This window comes from Peromyscus eremicus, chromosome 8a (assembly GCF_949786415.1).
Source record: "Peromyscus eremicus chromosome 8a, PerEre_H2_v1, whole genome shotgun sequence".
Taxonomy (NCBI): Eukaryota; Metazoa; Chordata; class Mammalia; order Rodentia; family Cricetidae; genus Peromyscus; species Peromyscus eremicus.
In genome coordinates this window covers 76655437-76675231 of record NC_081423.1, presented here as the reverse complement: position 1 = coordinate 76675231, position 19795 = coordinate 76655437, and the positions used below count along the sequence as shown (strand labels likewise).

General features: G+C 40.1%; 1 protein-coding gene across 2 annotated transcripts in view; it reads left to right on the top strand.

Moving 5' to 3' along the window:
* The window catches only part of Utp18 (UTP18 small subunit processome component), a 28970-nt gene extending 11485 nt beyond the window's left edge, over positions 1 to 17485 (top strand). The window contains exons 8-13 of one of the 2 annotated variants that reach the window (XM_059271532.1): positions 2189 to 2289; positions 2866 to 2956; positions 3954 to 4077; positions 10371 to 10545; positions 14156 to 14298; positions 16178 to 17485. In XM_059271532.1, the coding sequence (XP_059127515.1) occupies positions 2189 to 2289; positions 2866 to 2956; positions 3954 to 4077; positions 10371 to 10545; positions 14156 to 14298; positions 16178 to 16202 (659 nt within the window). In that variant the 3' untranslated portion in view covers positions 16203 to 17485. The remainder of the gene's footprint in view (positions 1 to 2188; positions 2290 to 2865; positions 2957 to 3953; positions 4078 to 10370; positions 10546 to 14155; positions 14299 to 16177) is intronic. The other variant, XM_059271533.1, reaches the window with a different exon arrangement.
* Positions 17486 to 19795: the final 2310 nt, after the last annotated feature.

The following is a 19795-nucleotide window of genomic DNA, read 5'->3' as shown; positions in this document are numbered from 1 at the left end:
GATAGCTCCTGTATTTGCAATTCCTCATACCCATGGCTCAAAACCATCTGTAAGCCCAGTTCCAAGGGATCCAACTCCCTTTTCTGGCCTCTAAGGGTGCTGCACACACATGGTGCACAGACATACATGTAGGCAAAACTCCCATACACATTTAAAAACAACCGAAAAACAAAGCAGGCTCTATGGGATTGCTTAGCAGGTAAAGGTACTGCTTGCTGCTCAAGTTTGATGGCCTGAGTTCTGTCTTTATAACTCAGGATAGAAGAAGAAAGCAAAAGAAAACAAAACTACAATACTTGAGAAATTTATTTGCTATGCTGAGGATTTAACCCAGGGCCTTGATCCTGCCAGGCAGGTACTTTACCACTGAGCTATATCCCTAGCCCTATGAAAATACTTCGAGAAATTTAGGATATTTCATTAAGGTGGGAAATTTCTATGCTTGTTGAAAAATGAAAACAGAATTGATTCAGATTTTATGTTCCATTAACCTATCAGGGCTTATAACTTAAGCAGTTAGAGGTAGTCTGAAGGAGCCTCACCAAGCACTTCCTTATAGAATAAAGGCTTTTTACCACATTTTTTAAAAAATGTCCTTCTGGTCTAATCAGTAGTGGCACCTGAGCAGCTTGAATTAAATTTTTTTTTTTTTTTTTTGGCTGGGCGGTGGTGGCGCATGCCTTTAATCCCAGCACTCGGGAGGCAGAGCCAGGCGCATCTCTGTGAGTTCGAGGCCAGCCTGGGCTACCAAGTGAGTTCCAGGAAAGGCGCAAAGCTACACAGAGAAACCCTGTCTCGAAAAACCAAAAAAAAAAAAAAAAAATTTTTTTTTGACTAGGCAGCATGTTTGCATGATACAGAAAGCCAGCAGGTGTGGGGGTACATGCCTGTAATCCCTGCACTTGAGGCAGGAGGATTATATCAGAGTCATCCTTGGCTACATAGTGAGTTAAAGGCTGTCCTGGATTTGAAAAGCACACTGCCCTCTCCCCTCCCCCCCAGTATGTACAAATGAACGATAATGGGAAATCTATTCTCCTCCCTGGTCACCTCCTTCCCTTACCTTTAGTTAGCCATTTTTACCATTTTTATATGTCCTTTCTATAGATCACTTTATGAGTAACTTGGCTCTTAGCATTCTGATAGGGTCAATGTGAAAGGATTTTTAAATGGGTGAACAGACTCTCAATTACATGTATGCATGCCATCATGAGAACCTAATCAATTCTTTTTTTTTTTTTTTAAAGATTTATTTATTATGTATACAGAAGAGGGTGCTAGATCTCATTACAGATGATTGTGAGCCACCATGTGGGTGCTGGGAATTGAACTCAGGACCTCTGGAAGAGCAGTCAGTGCTCTTAACCTCTGAGCCATCTCTCCAGCCCCCTAATCAATTCTTAAATGCACTTGAAAGTTAGGAGTTTATACTTTTAAAGTACAAAATTAAAGATTATTTTCCCATTCATCATAGATGGCAACCAGATAGTTTGGCCATCTCTATTGCCGGTGGGTTTCCGTTCTGTTAATGATCTATGCAACAACAATCTAAATAGTCTTTTTGGTTAGAGTATCACTGCTTACATTTGGCAAATTAGTTGATTACTGTTTGGAGAGCTGACCTGTTGAATGTTAACCAAGATGAAGTTGCAACCATTTTGAAATGAACATTTGGGTTCTTTTTGATGTTACATGCAATCAGAATTATTCAAAGCTTGGGTTTTGCTTAATTTGTAGCTTGTAAACATTTTAAAAGGTAAGGGGGGTGCTGGAGAGATGGCTCAGAGGTTAAGAGTACTGGCTGCTCTTCCAGAGGTCCTGAGTTCAATTCCCAGCAACCACATGGTGGCTCACAACCATCTGTAATGAGATCTGGTGCCCTCTTCTGGCTTGCAGGCATATATGCAGGCGGAATACTGTATATATAATAAATAAATAAATCTTTAAAAAAAAAAAAGGTAAGGGAACTTAATGGTTAATAGAAGGTCAACCCCCCCCCCCAGGTTTCTCTGTGTAGTTTTGGTGCCTATCCTGGATCTCGCTCTGTAGACCAGGCTGGATTCGAACTCAAAGAGATCTGCCTGGCTCTGCCTCCCGAGTGCTGGGATTAAAGGTGTGCGCCACCGCCGACTGATAAGGGTAAACTTCTTAAAAGTCATTAAATCTATCGTTTCATCTCCTTTCTTAGGTTTGAAAGAGAAAATAGTGAAGCGTTTTGAAGTCTCCCCAGATGGATCCTTCTTGCTCATAAGTGGCATTGCTGGGTTTTCTCATTTGCTGTCAATGAAGGTGAAACATTTAGTTGCTTCTTAATTCTTCCATTAGATATTAAGGCTAGAGTTAAGGACAGTCTTGAACTCAGTGTGTTCTTTTTGTTTTTTTTTTTTTTTTTTGAGATGGGGTTTTGCTATATAGCCCTGGCTGGCCTCCAACTAATAGAGATCCACTTATCTGTGCCTCCAGAGTAATAAGATCAAAGGCTTATACTCATGTATTCTTAAATCTATACCTCAAGTAGAACTTTGGGAATTGTGGGCAGTTGAGGGAAAACTTTTGACAATGAGAAAAATAGAGTCATGGCTGGAGAGATGGCTCAGTGGTTAAGAGCAGTGGCTGCTCTTCAGAGGGCCCCGGGTTCTGTTCCCCGTACTCACGTGTTGATTTGCAACCATCTGTAACTCTAGTTCTGGAGGATTTGTTACCCTCTTCTGGCTTATGTGGGCAACAGGCACAAATGTGCCCAGACATCCGTGCAGACAAAACAGTGGTACACATAAAATAAAATTAATAAACAAAAGTTAGAGTCAGATGCTTTCTGGAAGAAAGATAACAGCCTTCTAACATCTAGTAAATAATTATTCTTAGACCAAAGAACTAATTGGTAGCATGAAGATTAATGGAAGAATTGCAGCATCCACATTCTCTTCTGATAGTAAAAGGATATATACTTCTTCTGGTAAGTTTGGATGTATTTATGTTTCAAATTTTATAAAAAAAATAAACCATGCTTGGTTTTCTACTTACTGTTTTAGTAAGAAAATCAGATATATTTAGTACTTATTTTCTCTCATTTGCCAGGTCAGTTAAAAACTAATAACAATGAGGGGTTAACTATCTGATACACAGTGTTAACATGCTTGCTATGTGTACCCTTACTCCAATGTGGGTCAGTTTTCAAGGAGATGGTTAAAATGAGTTTTGCTGAATTGTCTTTGGGAGCATAAGGTTGTACATGGAAAGGCAAACCTTGGATCAGTATCTACAGAAAAGGAAGGGATGACGGGGAGTGAGGAGCCATCTTTGAGGTGAATGAGGTAATATTATAATAGAAAAAAATAAGTATCATAGGATGGGAAGGTGCTGTAGGAACAAGAAAAAGAATTGATCAATTTTGGGAATTAGATGGCTGTTTCCATCATAGAAATATTTGTCATTTCTTGTATATAATATCTTTTATCTTGCCCACATTAATTCTCCAGATTAATATGTGCTCATTGCTTACCTTTAATATTCATAATTTGTAAATGACTTGAAACAGTGTATGACTTCTTAGTTAAATTATAAACGTTTTGTGGCGTGGATTAGTTCATTTATTTTCTTTACCATCATTAAAAGTTGGCTTATCTACACTGTCTAGCCTTATATATACTAGATACTCTAACGCTTGTTGGTATTTTTTTCCCTTTTTATATATTAGCTCTAATAATTTAGTGGAATATAGCACTTTTTACTTGGGAGATCAACTCAAATGTGTGATTTTTTTTTTTTCACTTTTAAATCTAAGGATACTTTTTTTTTAATGACCTATGAACTTTTGTATATGTTTGAAATGTTTTTAGTTTTTTGGAAATAGGGTTGAGTTCATTGTGTTGTTAAAGAGTGATTAAAAGTGGTAAGTCCACTTGCTTTTTAAAGCAAGATTAGCTGAACTCTTCTTTGGCTTTGACTTTCAGGGAATGGAGAAGTTTATGTGTGGGATGTGAATTCGAGGAAGTGTGTTAACAGATTTCTTGATGAAGGCAGTTTATATGGATTAAGCATTGCTACGTCAAAGAATGGACAGTATGTGGCTTGTGGGTGAGTGAAGAGAATCACATCGTGCCAATGAGAAAATGGTTTGCAGTTAAATACACTAGATGGTACATAGCTTTACTGACAACTTAGAATTATGAAATCAGTAAACTCAGCTGAGCCTTTTTTGTAAAATGGTCTTGATGTATCATTTATTAATAATGGCAGTTTGCTTTTTAGAAAGAAGAAACTAGACTACCTTAAATCATTGTATATTTTCCTGAGTTTAGAATACTCATTTGATCATGGCAAGGTTTTTATCTTAGTATCTTAGTGTATTTAGCTTCTTGCCATTGATGAGGAAGTATAGTAATTCAACTTTGGATTTAAATCTCTTAAGTCCTTTTAAGTGTAGTGTAAATCAAAAACATATTCTTTGGAAATATCATTTGTTAGTATGGTAGCTGTCTTAGCCACTGTTCTTTTCCTGTGAAGAGAGACAGACACCATGATCACAGCAACTTTTATAAAAAGAAAGCATTAAATTGGGGCTTACTTATCATTTCAGAAATTTAGTCTGTTATTATCAAGGCAGGGATCATGGTGGCATGCAGACAAACATGGTGCTGGAGAAGAAGCTGAGAGTTCTACATCCAGATCCATAGGCAGCAGCAGGAAGGGAGACCCATTGGGCCAGGCTTGGGCTTTTGAAACCAAAAAGCCCACCCCCAGTGACACACTTCCTCCAACAAGGCCACACCTCCTAATCCTTCTCAAGTAGTGCCACTTCCTGATGACTAAGCATTCAAATATATGAACCTGTGGGGGTCATTGTTATTTAAACTATCACAGTAGGCACTTAAGATTTTATAAAACATGTTATTGGGTTATTAGTGGAAAAAATGGTTTATACTTGAGAAAAGATGACTATCTGATCTTAAAAATGTAGGTAGAAGGAGGGAATTGCATAATTAGTGGTGGTTCTAACCTAACTTACAAAATCTTGTTAGCATCCGTAATTTTGGTAATTCAAGATGTTGTCTGACCTTAGACCAAACACAATTGAGCTGTAAAGAAGTTATAGTTAGGTATTCCCTGAGTGGGAAGTTAAGGGGTCTAGGTGTCTAGATATGCAGCATACTTCTTTAACATTAAAATTGGGAAACTGCTTGTGAATATCCCCAGCAGGTTTGGAGCCTGGGAAGGCCAATAGAACTGAGCTGGAGAGCTGGAGACAACTGGTATTCCTTAGGTGGTAGGGTACTGACAGGCAGCTCTCAGTGTGATTGCCTTTCCTTTGTTGCTAGTCAGCACATGCTGTAGCTGTAGAGAGATGCATCTCAGCACTAGATAAGCTTTGCCAGAGTAATACGCAGTTTGCAACAGCTCCCGATTAGCAGGACTGACAAAGTGCTTGATACGAGTGATTTTTGAGTAGAACTGCTCTTCCTGTGTCAGGCAAGGTTGAGTGTACAAAAATGACCTTGTTTCATATTTGTGAAGTCAGTGCAGTTAGTATTTTTGTGGTCCTTGCCTTCTCTTTTGTTTCACTCTTTATTACTCCAGTTTGAAGGGTCTGAGCAAAAAATCTAATACTAGAAATTGAAACTCATTTTAATTGCTCTTCAGTGTAATTGAATTCTCATGTTGTTGGCCAGAGATCATTTTTATGTTATAGTTAAATCTGTTAAGAAAAGCTTTAACCCTTGTTAGAATTCCTGATATCATCTGATAGGTGGTGTTGTAGATTCAGGGTGGAGCGGGGAGAAGCTGGAATCTTTTCTGGTCTGTGCTCCTGGCACTTGATTCCTTTGATCTCAGAACTCCTATTACTGTCTGCCAACTCGATGTAGTTCTTAAGTGCATGCTTTCTATTTACAACTTTGCTGTGATAGAATAGCCAAGAATACTTTTGTAAAGAGAGTTCTTTTACTTTACATTGTCATTTGAATAGCTTTGGAGACTGGCGTGATATGGTACATGCCTATAATCTCAGCATTTGTGATGTAGAAGCAATCAGATTTAAATGGTTTTTTGTTGTTGTTTTTGGTTTTTTGAGACAGGGTTTCTCTGTGTAGCCCTGGCTGTCCTGGAACTCGTTCTGTAGACCAGGCTGGCCTCAAACTCACTGAGATCCACCTGCCTCTGCCTACTAAGTGCTGGGAGTAAAGGGTGATTTGAGATAGGTTCTCTGGTATCCCAGGTTAGCCTCATACTTGCTAGCTGAGGCTGGCCTTGAATTCTTGATCCTCTTGCCTTCACCTCCCTAGTTATGGTATTATAGGTGTATATCATCATGTTTCACTTGTTTCATGTTCTCTAATCAGTTTTCTATCAGGTGATTAGAAATTTGTTGACTTTAGTCATGATTAGCTTATAATAAATACAAAGGTTGTTTGGAGGGGGACAATTGATGTTTGTAGGAGTAAGATGAGTGAGTTTCTATAAGTAGATTGGAATCAGCCTTGGGGACAATAAAGAAAGGTGACTGAAAGAACTGGTAGAAATCAGTCTTTGGTATTTGTGCTTACTTATTTGTTTGAGGGTCTGTATGACATATGTAGTTATGTCTTAACTTTTTAAAAGAGACAGGTTCTTTGTAGCTAGAGTTTTCCTGCTTGGCCCACAGTCAGGACAAATCTCTCTCACCTGCCAGTCCCACAGCCGCTTAGACCCAACCAAGTAAACACAGAGACTTATATTGGTTACAAACTGTATGGCTGTGGCAGGCTTCTTGCTAACTGTTCTTACAGCTTAAATTAATCCATTTCTATTAATCTATACCTTGTCACGTGGCTTGTGGCTTACCGGCATCTTCACATGCTGTTTGTCATCGTGGCGGCTGGCAGTGTCTCTCTCTCAGCCTTCCACTTCCCAGCTTTATTCTCCTCCTTGTCCCGCCTGTACTTCCTGCCTAGCCACTGTCCAATCAGTGATTTATTTATTGACCAATCAGCAACACACTTGACATACAGACCATCCCACAGCAGTTCTTGCTTTCTCATATAGGCTGGCTTCAAGCTTGAGAGCCTCCTGTCTCATGCTCTTGAGATTTGAGATAGATGTATGCTCCCACAGTTGACTTTTTGGGGTCTCTTTGTTTGCTCAGGCTTGTCTCTGGCTCATGTTATCTTCCTATCCTGGGTAGCTGAGACTACAGGCATGCGCTATTATGTTCTTTTTAAAATTCTTGTCATACACTTCTAGCATCTGATTTGGCTTGATATTGGTACTATGACGGGAGCCATTTGATTTCTTTGGGGAATAATGTCTGAGAATAGCATGAATGGCTGTCCTTGTGGCAAGGCCCTGAAGACCCTGACCCACTTGACAAAAACCTGTGGACAGCTGGCTGCATAATTCCGGGCATGACCCCAGGAGCATATGTGCTACCTGCTCTCCTTGCTTTTACTATGCTAGCCATACTGCTGGCCTGAATGAGTCACAGTAGGTCATGAAGTTTAATACTACATATTTGCATAACTGTTCTGGAAAGAATGATTTTTAACCACTAATCTTTGAGAATTGTTAATAAACAGATATCAGGAGTTAATGGGAACAGTCTAGGAACAGGGAATGAGGCAGAATCATAAAAACCTACAGTTCCCTCATTTATAATAACTGTGCCAATACCTTAAGTTAAGAGAGATGGATGTAAGGACAAGGGATGAACAGTTAAGAGTAAGTTTCCAGTTATGTTGCCTAAAGGATAAATGGAAATACTTGGTATATCCCCAGAGGAGATAGAGTAGTACAGAATGTAGAATGGATTGATCCAGCTATGGCTGGTGAGTTGACTGTGAGAACCCAGACTCTACCATATGTAAATGTTAACCATTAGAGACAAAACTGTCTCACCCTGCATAATGCTGTAACTGCCTATGCTGCCAGCTGGGCACACTGTTCTACCTGTAAGTGTGCCTACTTAGAAAAGCTCCTTTGTAGCTTGCAAGGCTGCTTATGCTTCTAACAGGAGAGATATAGATCGAAAAGGTAATGGCTACTGGTGAAAAAGCTGGGGGACAGAAGGGGAAAGAAGCAAGGAACAAACTGGTACTTACTGTAATCATTTTTAGAAACTAAGGAAGTAAAACCTTCATGCAAACCACTGAAACTGTATAAATAAAAATAGCCTAGGCTATCTGGGGCCACTTGTTTGAACAATAGGTAGTCACAATCTCTTCTTGGCGCCAACTTCATACATCCATCCCTGGTCATTGAACCCATCTGGAGCAAGGCTTCCAGCAGTACTAGTTGAGATTTTGTCTCATTCAGGTTATAAATACTTGGCTTTAGCATGACATTGTCTCTTGTATTCTGGACATTTTAACATTTTGTTTGTTACATGTACCTTTGTTTTAGTTTTGTGTCTTTGTTTAATTTTCTTGAGACAGACTCTCATGTATCCCAACCTGGCTTCAGACTTGCTATGTAGCTGAGATGACTGACTTTGCACTCTTGTTCCCTCTGCTTTTATCTCCTCCTAAGTGCTGGGATTATAGGCATGGGACACCATACCTACTTTGGTTTTATGGTTGGTTGTTCTTTGCTATAAGTCACTAGGGCCAGTTTTAAGTTATCTGTGGATTATTTGTACCATGTTTAATTAGTTTACTTTTTTAGGGGTGGAGGAGGAGCAAGTTGGAGTCTTCCATGTAGCCCTGGTGTCTTAGTTATGGTTTCTATTGCTGTGAAGACACACCATGATCGTGGCAACTCTTACAAAGGAAAACATTTAGTTGGGGCTAGCTTACAGTTTCAGAGGTTTAGTCCATTATCATCATGGCGGGACATGGCGGTGTGCAGGCAGACACGGTGCTGGAGAAGGAGCTGAGAGTTCTACATCTTTACCTGCAGTCAGCAGAAGCAACTATATGTCAGACTGAGGGTAGCTTGAGCAAAGGAGACCTCAAAGCCCACCCCACCATGAAACACTTCCTCCAACAAGGCCACTACTTCCTAATAGTGCCACTCACTGTGGGCCAAGCATTCAAACACATGAGTTTATGGGGCCATTCCTATTCAGATCACCATACTTGGTTACCTTTGAACTTTTGTGTCAGCTTCTTGAGTGTTCAGATTATAGCTGTACACTCCGCTTCCAGCTTTATGTGCCTCATTCTTGGTGCACATCACATTAGAATGTCTGATCATTGAGACAAAAAACATGTATTTAAAGTTTTGTTTTGTGTTTCAACTGTTACTCACATTGTATTTTAGGCTGGCTTAAATTTACCAAGTAGCAGCTGGGTGGTGGTGCATTCCTTTAATCCCAGCACTCAGGAGGCAGAGGCAGGTGGATTACTCTGAGTTCGAGGCTAGCCTGGTCTACAAGCAAGTTCTAGGACAGCCAGAGCTGTTACATGGAGAAACCCTATCTCTCACCCCCCCCCCCCCAACCACCAAATTAAGTAGCCCACTTTCTATCTGAGCCTCCTGAATCAGGCATAAACTGTCCTGCCTGGCTTAAAGTTCTCATCTGTGAATGATTCTGTTAGTGATAGACTTAACAGTAGGCCCTTAATTTACCTTTTAAGAGTATTGGATATATTTCTTTGTTGGTAAACATTAATGTAAACTCTGAGTGGATAACAATAAACCATGATTATGAACTAATGAATATTCCCAGGAAAGCCAAATTAAGGTGTACAATTTTACTGCCTTTGTTCTCTAGTTTCATAGTTCCCACAAATACATTCAAAGAATAAAAAAAGAAGAGCTAGAAATGGCAGAAGGGAATGGTGGTGTTTACTGTAGAAAGAAAAGCAGCAGCTGTCGGTGGGCAGTGTCAGTTGTCTTTCACATACTAGAATAGTAGACAGTGTCCAGGCCTGTGGTGCTGGCTTTTACTCCCAGGTAGAAACTCAGGCCAGCTTGGCAACGTAGTGAGACCCTATACTAGGAGGGAAAGGGCAAAAGGGCTGGAGATAGACTTGCTTAGCATGTTTGTGAGGCCTAAGGTTCAATCCCCAATACCACAAAACAACAAACACGAAGTAGTGGTACTGAAAGTTAGGCAGTGGGCACTCTGGGAGAGTGCATATCTCAGTTCCTTAGTTTGCTTTGCATCTCAAGCACTTGAGTAGTACTTGGCTTGGAGTGGACATTTGCTCTGTTCTTTGATTTATCAGCAGAGAGTAAAGTGCAGATTCTGTGCTTTCTTGAGTTTGTAGGTTGAAAAGCTGCCAGAGTTAAGAGTGCAGCCAGACTGAAGCTGCACTGACAGGATGGCTTTTGTCTTGCCTTGAACTCTTCAGTCTTTGGGCTCTTTGCAGTTTGTTTCCCACAAATACCAGTTTGTGTTCATCTAGGTTGCAAAGACTGTTTTAAATCTGTTTTATTTCCTTTTCTTTTTGCAGTTCTAAGAGTGGAGTGGTAAACATATACAGTCAAGATTCTTGCCTCCAACAAACAAACCCAAAGCCAATAAAAGCTATAATGAACCTGGTCACTGGTGTCACTTGCTTGGCCTTCAATCCCACTACAGAAATCTTGGCAGTGGCTTCAAGAAAAATGAAAGAAGCTGTCAGATTGGTAATAACTCCTTTTACCTTTCCCTGTTATCTTGATAATTTAACATTCCATGTTGAAATAGTGAATGATAACAAGAAGGTAGTACTGGATTATTTTAAAGAGTGATTTCTGGGCTGGAGGTGTGGTTTAGTTGGTAGAGTGCTTGCTTGGAGTAATGCATGAGACGCTGAGTTCAATCCCCAGCACCAAAACAAATCCGGGTAGGTGACACATGCCCATAATCAAGGTCATCCTTGGCTACATAGCGGGTTGAAAGCTGGTCTGGTATGCATGAAAACTGTCTTAAAAAGCCAAAAACAGCAACAAAATGCTAAAAGGTTAGTCATTTCCGTTCTGTTTTGCAGAAATTATTAGTTGGGAGCTTTTGGATTTGGTTGTTGCATTTTTGTCCTGTAGCCACCAAATTTTGCAGTGTCTGTTTTATTGGAAATTCTGAGCTGTTCATTGTTAGCATTTCTTAAGTTATGGTCCTCATTTTCAGAGATTTCTTCCAGCACATAAATTAAGGAACATATTTAAGGAAAGCACTTCATTTATCTACAGGTTCTTTAATTATTTTCTAAAAGCCTGTAGCTTCAATGGAGTGAAGGCAGTTTTTAGATTTTGAAAGTAAGTTGACTTAAGTCAAGGTGCTGCAGTTCAAATAGCTAGACAGGGATTATGAATACCTGTGTCAAGAATGCCTTAGGCCACCCTCAGTTTTGATGATTTAGTGGAATGATACAGGACCCAGTATTTGGCTATATTATGGCTAAGATTTATTACAGCCATAGGATACTAAGCAGAATCAGCCAAGGGAAGAGCTCCACAGGTAAAGTGTGCAGCAGCCTAGGAGTGAGTCCCTTTCCATAGAGTTGCACAGGATACATGTAATACCTCAGCCGTGAAGTATGACTGCACACTAAGTGTTACTACCTATGAGGCTCATTCGAGACTCAGTGCCCAGAGTTTGGGTTGAGGGTTCATGTAGACATCCTTTGCTTAGCATTTGCTGAGTTCTAGGTGCCCAGGAGTAAAGCCAGGTATTAAGCATAAATCACTTCATTTACACAACTGATTTGGACTACCTGGCCCAAGTGTACTATCCTAATCATTCATAGAAAGTAGGGCACTGTTTACTCAGACATCATCCAAGGGCTGCTCTTACAAGTCTTCCTGAGAATACTAGCCTCAGGACCACATTAACTCTTTTTGGTTCACCCTTAGAGTTCAGTTTAAAAGTCACTCTCATTTCTAGAAGTTTCCTACTCCTCAGAACCAATTTCTTCACTTAACAGTTATTTGTTCTTAGACTCAGGTATACAGATTTTGTCCAACTTTGAGTAGCAATATTGAGTTATGCTACTGTTACGTGTACACTGGCTTACAAAGGCTTATTTTTATTTTGTTCCCTCAACAAAAAGCTTTATATATATGTTTCATTGAGTATGAACTTAGGTAATAGTGTGTATCTTACAAAGATTTACAAAGAACTCTTCAAAACAATTTTGTGTTGATCACAGCCCTTCAGAGGATTTACAGTTAGTAAAGGGCAGAATTGTAATTTCATATTTTATACTTTTTGTTTTGTTCAGGCAAGGTTGCCTGTAGCACAGGCTAGCCTTGAATTCCTGCACCTCTCAAATGCAGGGATTACAGGCATGCACTGCCATTGCCTTGCTTAGATTCTGTACTATTTGTTATACAGCTGTCCAGGGCTTATTTGACAGGGTGAAGAAGAGGCTAAGCTCTTGCCTCTGTTATGCAGCATATCTGTCCAGAGCCCATGGGCCCTGTCTGTCCAGCTGGTACTCTCTGCGCCTCATGTCTGATGGATAGATTCTCTATGCTGAGTTTATCCTTGGCTTTTCTCTGCTTGCAGTTTTAGGTTTGCCCTCTTGATCATATCTGAATTTTTTTTGTGTGTTTGTTTTGTTTTTTGAGACATAGAGTTTCTCTGTGTAGCCCTGGCTGTTCTGGAACTCAAATTTGTAGACCAGGCTATTCTCGAACTCATAGAGATCCACCTGTCTTTGCCTGCTCTGCCTCCCAAGTGCCTGGGATTAAGGCCGTGCACCACCACTGCCTGGCTCATATATGAATTTAAAAAAAAATTATGTGTATGAGTCTTTTGCCTGCATGTATGTTCCATATGCATGCCTGGTGTCTGTGAGGGTCAGAAGAGGGTATCTGTCTCCTGGAACTGGAGTTGTTGTAAGACACCATGTTAGTGCTGGGAACTGAAACCAGATTCTCTGCAAAAGCAGACAATGCTTTTTTCCCCTAAGCCAACTGTTTAGCCCCCCTGTATCTGAGTGTTATTGTTGTACTTCCTTACTTTGCTCCCCCCCCCCCCCCCAATAGGGTTTCTCTGTGTAGCTTTGGTGCCTGTCCTGGATCTCGCTGTGTAGACCAGGCTGGCCTTGAACTCACAGAGATCTGCCTGGCTCTGCCTCCCGAGTGCTGGGATTAAAGGTGTGCGCCACCACTGCCCAGCTACTTATTTTCTTTATAGATGTTTGAGTGTAGTGTTTTGTCAGCCTTGTCCTCTACTCTTGATATTTTTCTTCTACTTGGTCAAATCTGTTGGTGATACTTTTCTGTTTTTTTTTGTTTTTGTTTTTGTTTTTGTTTTTTTTTTTTCTTTAAAGACATGATCTCACCACGTTTCCCTGGCTGGCCTGGAACTCGTTGTACACCAGGCTGACTTCAAACTCAAGGGGATCTGCCTGCTTCTGTCTCCTCAGTACTACTGTGGTTAAGGGCATGCTCTGTTGTGCCTGGCTGGCTCTCTCATCGTCTTTTGCTTAAGCTTCTGAAATCTTTTTCAGGTATCTTCCCTGTTTTGGTATCTTGAGTTCAGGAATACTGGAGGAGTTGTCTATCTTTCAGCATGAGTCATGCTGTCTGTCCTTTTTCATGCATGCTTTTGTGTTGCTGTTTGTGCATCTGTGCTTTAGACAGTCTCTTCCAGTTTTATTTGGGGATTTTATTGAACAGCCTATTCCTGAGGACTTAGGATCTATGTAGTACCACTGAGAGAGGAGAAACTAAGCTGTTGTAATGGTTACACCAAAATGAAAAATGTAGAAATATACTTAAAATGCATTAAAAACCACTGACAGATCACCAGTGACCATAAAACAGAAAATGGAGAGTACTGTCAAGTTTAAAAAGAAAAAACAAAAAACAAAAATTTCCCAATGATGAAAAACTTAAAGAAACAAAGCTAGAGATGACTTGGTGAGTAATGTCTTTGCCATGCAAGTGTGAAGACCTGAATTCAAACCCCCAGAACTCATTCCAGACTCTGTGGGAGATGGCCCTGGGTGCAGGAGTATCTGTGGGGTAGGAGACTGTCTCCAACAAGGTAGAAGGCAGTGACTGACACTGACACTGGAGCTTGTCATCTGACCTCCATGCAGACTGCTCACACTCACACATGTGAGCATGCGTGACACAGACACCCAGATTTAGTTATGGACTACTTGGCTACATTTATGGAACAGTACTTCCATGTATGCCACAGTCAAGTGACCTGTGTTTTATATCAGGATAGAATGGAATGAAAAATTGAAGAAAGATAGTTCCTAGTTTTTGTAATGTAAGATTTTTTTACACTTTCCTGCAGGTTCATCTTCCTTCCTGTACAGTGTTTTCTAACTTTCCGGTTTTTAAAAAGAGTGCTGTTTCTCGTGTTCAAACCATGGATTTTTCTCCCAGAGGTGGATACTTTGCCTTGGGGAATGAGCAAGGCAAGGCCCTGTTGTATAGGTAGGTATTGTTTATGTTTAAAAGTCGGATACACGATAAACTGCTTTTGAAAATGTGACGAGAGAGCTGGGCGGTGGTGGCGCACACCTTTAATCCCAGCACTCGGGAGGCAGAGCCAGGCGGATCTCTGTGAGTTCGAGGCCAGCCTGGGCTACCAAGTGAGTTCCAGAAAAGGCGCAAAGCTACACAGAGAAACCCTGTCTCGAAAAACCAGAAAAAAAAAAAAAGAAAGAAAATGTGAAGAGAATAATATGTATTCCCAATTCTACAGTTATGTAAAGAATTTATTCTTTAATTATAGCGTGTTCAGCCTAACCCATCCTCATTATCTAACTGCATTTTTTTTTCTCCCATAAATGTGTCACTAGCAGAAAAATTCATCCAAGGAATAAAAACTGTGTGTGTGTGTGTGTTTTGTAGTTTGTATAATAATGATTATTTTTCCCCAGAAAGCTTTAATTTTTTTTTTTTTTAGAATGTCAAATCAAGGAAAAGTTGTAGATGTAACCGTCTTGTTAAGAAACACAGAGCCAATTGTAAAGTTAAAAAGCCCAAGAGGTTAGAGCAAAAGCTAAGAGCTAAAAACCTTACCCTTCAGTGCCGCTGCTGTCCTCCTCAGCAAGAGACCTTACATCCTGTGTATTTGTCCTTTTTATTGACTTTCTATTTTGCCTTCTCATTGGTTGTAAACCCAACCACATGACTTCCTCATCACTGCCCATCTATACAGACCTCCAGATCTTCTGTGGTTGGTATTGAGATTAAAGGTGTGTGTCTCCATGCTGGCTGTATGCTTGAACACACAGAGATCTGCCTAGCTCTGCCTCCCAAGTGCTGGGATTAAAGGCGTGCACCACCACTGCTCAGCTTCTGCTGTGGCTTGCTATTAGCCCTGACCCCCAGACAACTTTATTTATTAACATACAAATAAAATCACATTTCAGTACAAATAAAATAACACCATAAAAAGTAGCCACTTTAATAATACTGCCACTTCCTTGGTAGTTTGACACTGATGTTTGCTGATTTGAAGTCACTATTTACTCCATTGGACTTAAGTAAAATTTAAAAAACAATAGATGTTTCTTTCCTTGGAGCTCTAAGCTAAAAATAAGGATGTGAGCCACAAAGATAGCAAAAAGTTATGTCAGCTAGCCAAGTTTCTTCTCTTTACCCAACATACTTGTCTTTAAAATAGGCGCAAGCAAAATTTATGTGCATCTTTGCTGAAAGATAGAGGTTGGCAGGTGGATGTTGAGGGAAAACTGGAACTTGTAGTGGGAGTCTGCCCTGCTGGGACAGTCCTTCCCCTTGTGGTGGTTGTGTGTGCTGCACAGAACCTATGCTTTTGTGGGAATGCTCCAGGAAGGAGAAAAGGGATGGGAATTGGCTTTGAAGACAGGTATGAAATGAGAATATAGCAGACTGTGGGTTAAGCTGCTACCTACTTTGAAAGGAAAATGAGTTATGCCAGGGTAATTTTGTCAGTCTCATTTCAGATTAGTTTGGGATCAAGCACATATTTTACTAACTAAAAAGAGTAGCTTTTTGAGAACTTTTTTAGGTTTTTTTTAAGAACTGAACAGTTCTTTAAGCCCCAGAAGCCATTCTATTTTTCACATAGTGCTCTAGAGTGAAACTGTCCTGGCTGTGCTAGTGATTTGGATTGACAACATGTTTATTTAGTGTGGCTGATGAGGTGTTTTGTCAGTCTTCTGGAGCCATCATAGCAGTTTATACATGTAGGGATCTTAATAGGTCTGCTTGTTGAGAATGACTGGAATCACCTCCCATCCCCTACCACCATCTTTCTGAGTGCTGCTCCATGATCACATTGAACTATTCTGTGGTAATTAAAAAGTTGTCTTTTGTTTTTCAGGTTGCACCATTATTCAGACTTCTAAAAATGTTTTTTTTGAAGTAAGAAAATTCTCTTAAATACCATGGGTTTGGGGTTGTACCACTGATGTCATTTGGTAGAGGTATCATATTGACTTAGCTCTGCTTCTCTGCCTCAGGCCAGCTTTATATCTTCAGTTTAGGGGGGTTGGGTGCAAGTAGATCAGGAGCTGGCCAAATGACCTGAGCCTTCCTTGGAAATTACTAATCCCCAATCACAGTGGTCTGCCTCCTCTTCTGAGGTCACATTTGTAAGATGAATTGCTAAATGGTCTTATTAATAAAACCCAGAGCCAGATATTGGGGTGAAAGCTGAGAGATCAGGAAATAGGACTGAGTCACAGTCAACGTCACCTCACCAACTCCTCAGTTTCCAAAGAGACCTACTTCCTGTATACCCACACATATATTATATGCCTTTCTGTCCCTGCCATCTCATTTTCTCTCTCTGCCCAGCTACATCACTTCTTGTCTGTCTGTACAGACCTCCAGACCTCTCTGGTTAGTGATAGGATTAAAGGCATGTGCTACCAACCACTGCCTAACTTCTATGTTTACTATAGTGGCTGGCTTTTTCCTCTGATCCTCAGATAAGCTTTATTGGGGTGCACAATATATTGGGGGACACAATATCTCACCACACACATTTCTAATAATGCATTCAGTAATTGTCATCAAAACTGTGGTTACTGAGCATGTAACCCACAAAACAGAATAAGCTTCACAGAAGAATCAACAGAGCTACAGGTTGTGTGAACTTAAAATCTTTGACTTGGGTGATTATTAAGTGGCTTGCCCTACTGCATAGAGCTCAAGAATGACTGGATAATAGATTTTTGCTGGACAGTATTTAAAACAAAGTATGTTTCCTGTATGGCTACATCTTGGACCTGACACAGGGGTGGTCCTGACTGAGCTTTGCAGTTAATTTTTTTTTTAACCACAGCTAACTGTCTGACCCTCTTAGAATTATGAAAGTTTAGGAGACTACAGATAAGATTTAATTAGAGAAAAGATTTTTCAAAGATAGAATTTTGAGCAGAAAAAGAATGCATTTCAGCTATATTACCTCTCAAAAATACAATGGCAGTACATGTTGCTTGTGATGAGCAGTTAGAAATCAGCTGTATAATTTTTTTCTATTCTTTTTCAGATCCGATTGAACCCATCTCAATACATCTTCCCAGAAATTTCCAAGTGTGTGTGATAATATATGGATAATGACTTGTGGAATCTGTGCTTAAATTAGCAGCATTGTCTTAATAAATGTGTAACTTTTGTTTAAAAAGTGTACATAATTCTTTTCCAATTTTGCGTGCGTGCACACACACACACAACTTGGATGCATTTTCTTTAAAACTAAATGTGAGGCTGGGCGGCGGTGGTGTACACCTTTAATCCCAGCACTTGGGAGGCAGAGGCAGGCAGATCTCCGTGAGTTCGAGGCCACCTGGGCTGCAGAGCGAGTTCCAAAAAAAACACCAAAGCTACACAGAGAAACCCTGTCTTGGAAAAACAAAAAAACAAAAAAACCAAAAATCAACTAAATGTGAGAAATTGGGAACATCTGTCTGTAATTAAAAAAAATATATAGGCGGCTATTTTCATTTATATTTTACCCCCTCTCCCAAACCTCCATGCACAGATCTGTCTAGGTTTCAGAGCAGGGCTGTATAAAACTACTCATTCACCTATTCTTTTGTTTGTTTTATTTGAGACAGGTTCTCTGTGTAGTGCTGGCTGTCCTGTAACTTGCTATGTAGACCAGGCTGGCCTTGAACTCAGATAGATCCTCCTGCCTCTGCCACCTGAATGCTGAGATTAAAGGCATATGCCACCACACCTGGTTCCAGCACCAATTGTTTACTCAAGAAATCTGTGCAACCCTATGTATGTAGGTGTATAAAATCAGTATACAAGCATTTACTGATAATAATCATAAATTTATTTTAAAACAATCATTTGGTATACATACCGTTTTACCACTTATTGAGGGTAAAAGCAAGTTTGTATACTAAAGAGATGAATTTGTGTGTTATTTTTACATAATTGACTCTTGAGCCAGGCACATAACTTTAATCCCAGCACTCTGGGGTGGGTGCTGAATGCGTGGGGGGAGGCAGAGGCACACTGATCTCTCTGAGTTAGAGGCCAGAGAGAGTTCCAGGACAATCAGGGCTGTTAAATAGAGCAACCCAGTCTCAATCCCCCTACCCCTCCAAAAAGAATTACTCTTGGCTAAATATTTGATACTGCAAGACATAGTGCATTTCACTGTTCTTCAGGGTTGATAATTTAATTTTGTAATCACTGCTGAGGATATTGTTTTATATAAATATAGAAAATGGTAGAAGTATATTTAGGACTGTTTCAGGTGTTATTAGAAATTCTGTCCTAATCATAAACCAAACTGCATCTATTATTAAACCAATTTTTTCAGTTGTTTTTAAGATACTTGCACATATTTTGATCAAGTTGACCTCTCTTTTTTTTTTTTTTTTAAGATTTATTTATTTATTATGTATACAGTGTTCTGCCTGCATGTGTCCCTGCAGGCCAGAAGAGGGCACCAGATCTCATTACAAGTGGTTATGAGCCACCATGTGGTTGCTGGGAATTGAACTCAGGACCTTTGGAAGAGCAGTCAATGCTCTTAACCACTGAGCCATCTCTCCAGCCCCTCAAGTTGACCTCTCAACTCACTCAGATTGATCCCTCTTCCTTACCCACCTAACTTTGTGTCCTCCTTTTCTTTTCAAAAACAAAACCCATCAAGTCCAATTTGTGTTGCTCATGTAGTCTTGGATGTGTCTCCTTTCACCTAATGTGTTCCACTTACCAGAGACTACACTTTTAATAAAATGGACTCTTCCTCTCCCAGTAGCTTTCAGTTGCAAATAGCACCTCTAGGAGTGGGATTTGGTGCCCACCTCCTCTCTCTATGTTGGCATTTGGTCTGCCTTGAGCTTTCACGGAGGATGTGCATGCTGTCATAACTACTGAGTTCATAACATAACATGCAGCTGTCCTGCTGTGTTCAGAAGACATGGTCTCTTCATAGTTTTCACTGCCTCTACATTTTCTGTCCCCAGTTCTATAATAGTCCTCAAGCTTTGGAAAGAAGGTGTTGGAACACGGTCAAAGGGATGATGCATGGTGAACAATACCTTGGGGAAACAGAGAGGATCCAGGAAAAAAGGCAGAGGGTCTTTTTACCTCAAATGCGTGTTGTTCCCTGGATTGTTCTTGGATGTGATTTTTATGCCTTCTGTGACAAATAATTTGTATTAAGACCTGTTTATTCTTGTTAGATGTCAGAACATAGCTATAGAACCCAATCTGATCAGTGTACCATGAATCTGGATATGGCCTTCTGCCTTTTGTGTTATCCTGGATATAATACATAGCACATGCCAGATAATTGTGTTTAAATTGGTCTGTCCTGAGAAAGTTCTGTGAAAGGGCTGTTCTATTAATATTTAGTATGTGCTTACTGGCATTTATTTACATGTTTTTCTCATGTTTTTCTGAACTCATCCTTCCCAAGATGACTGCATTCTTTGTTAGTCATGCATTCATGTATAAAAGTACACTGAAA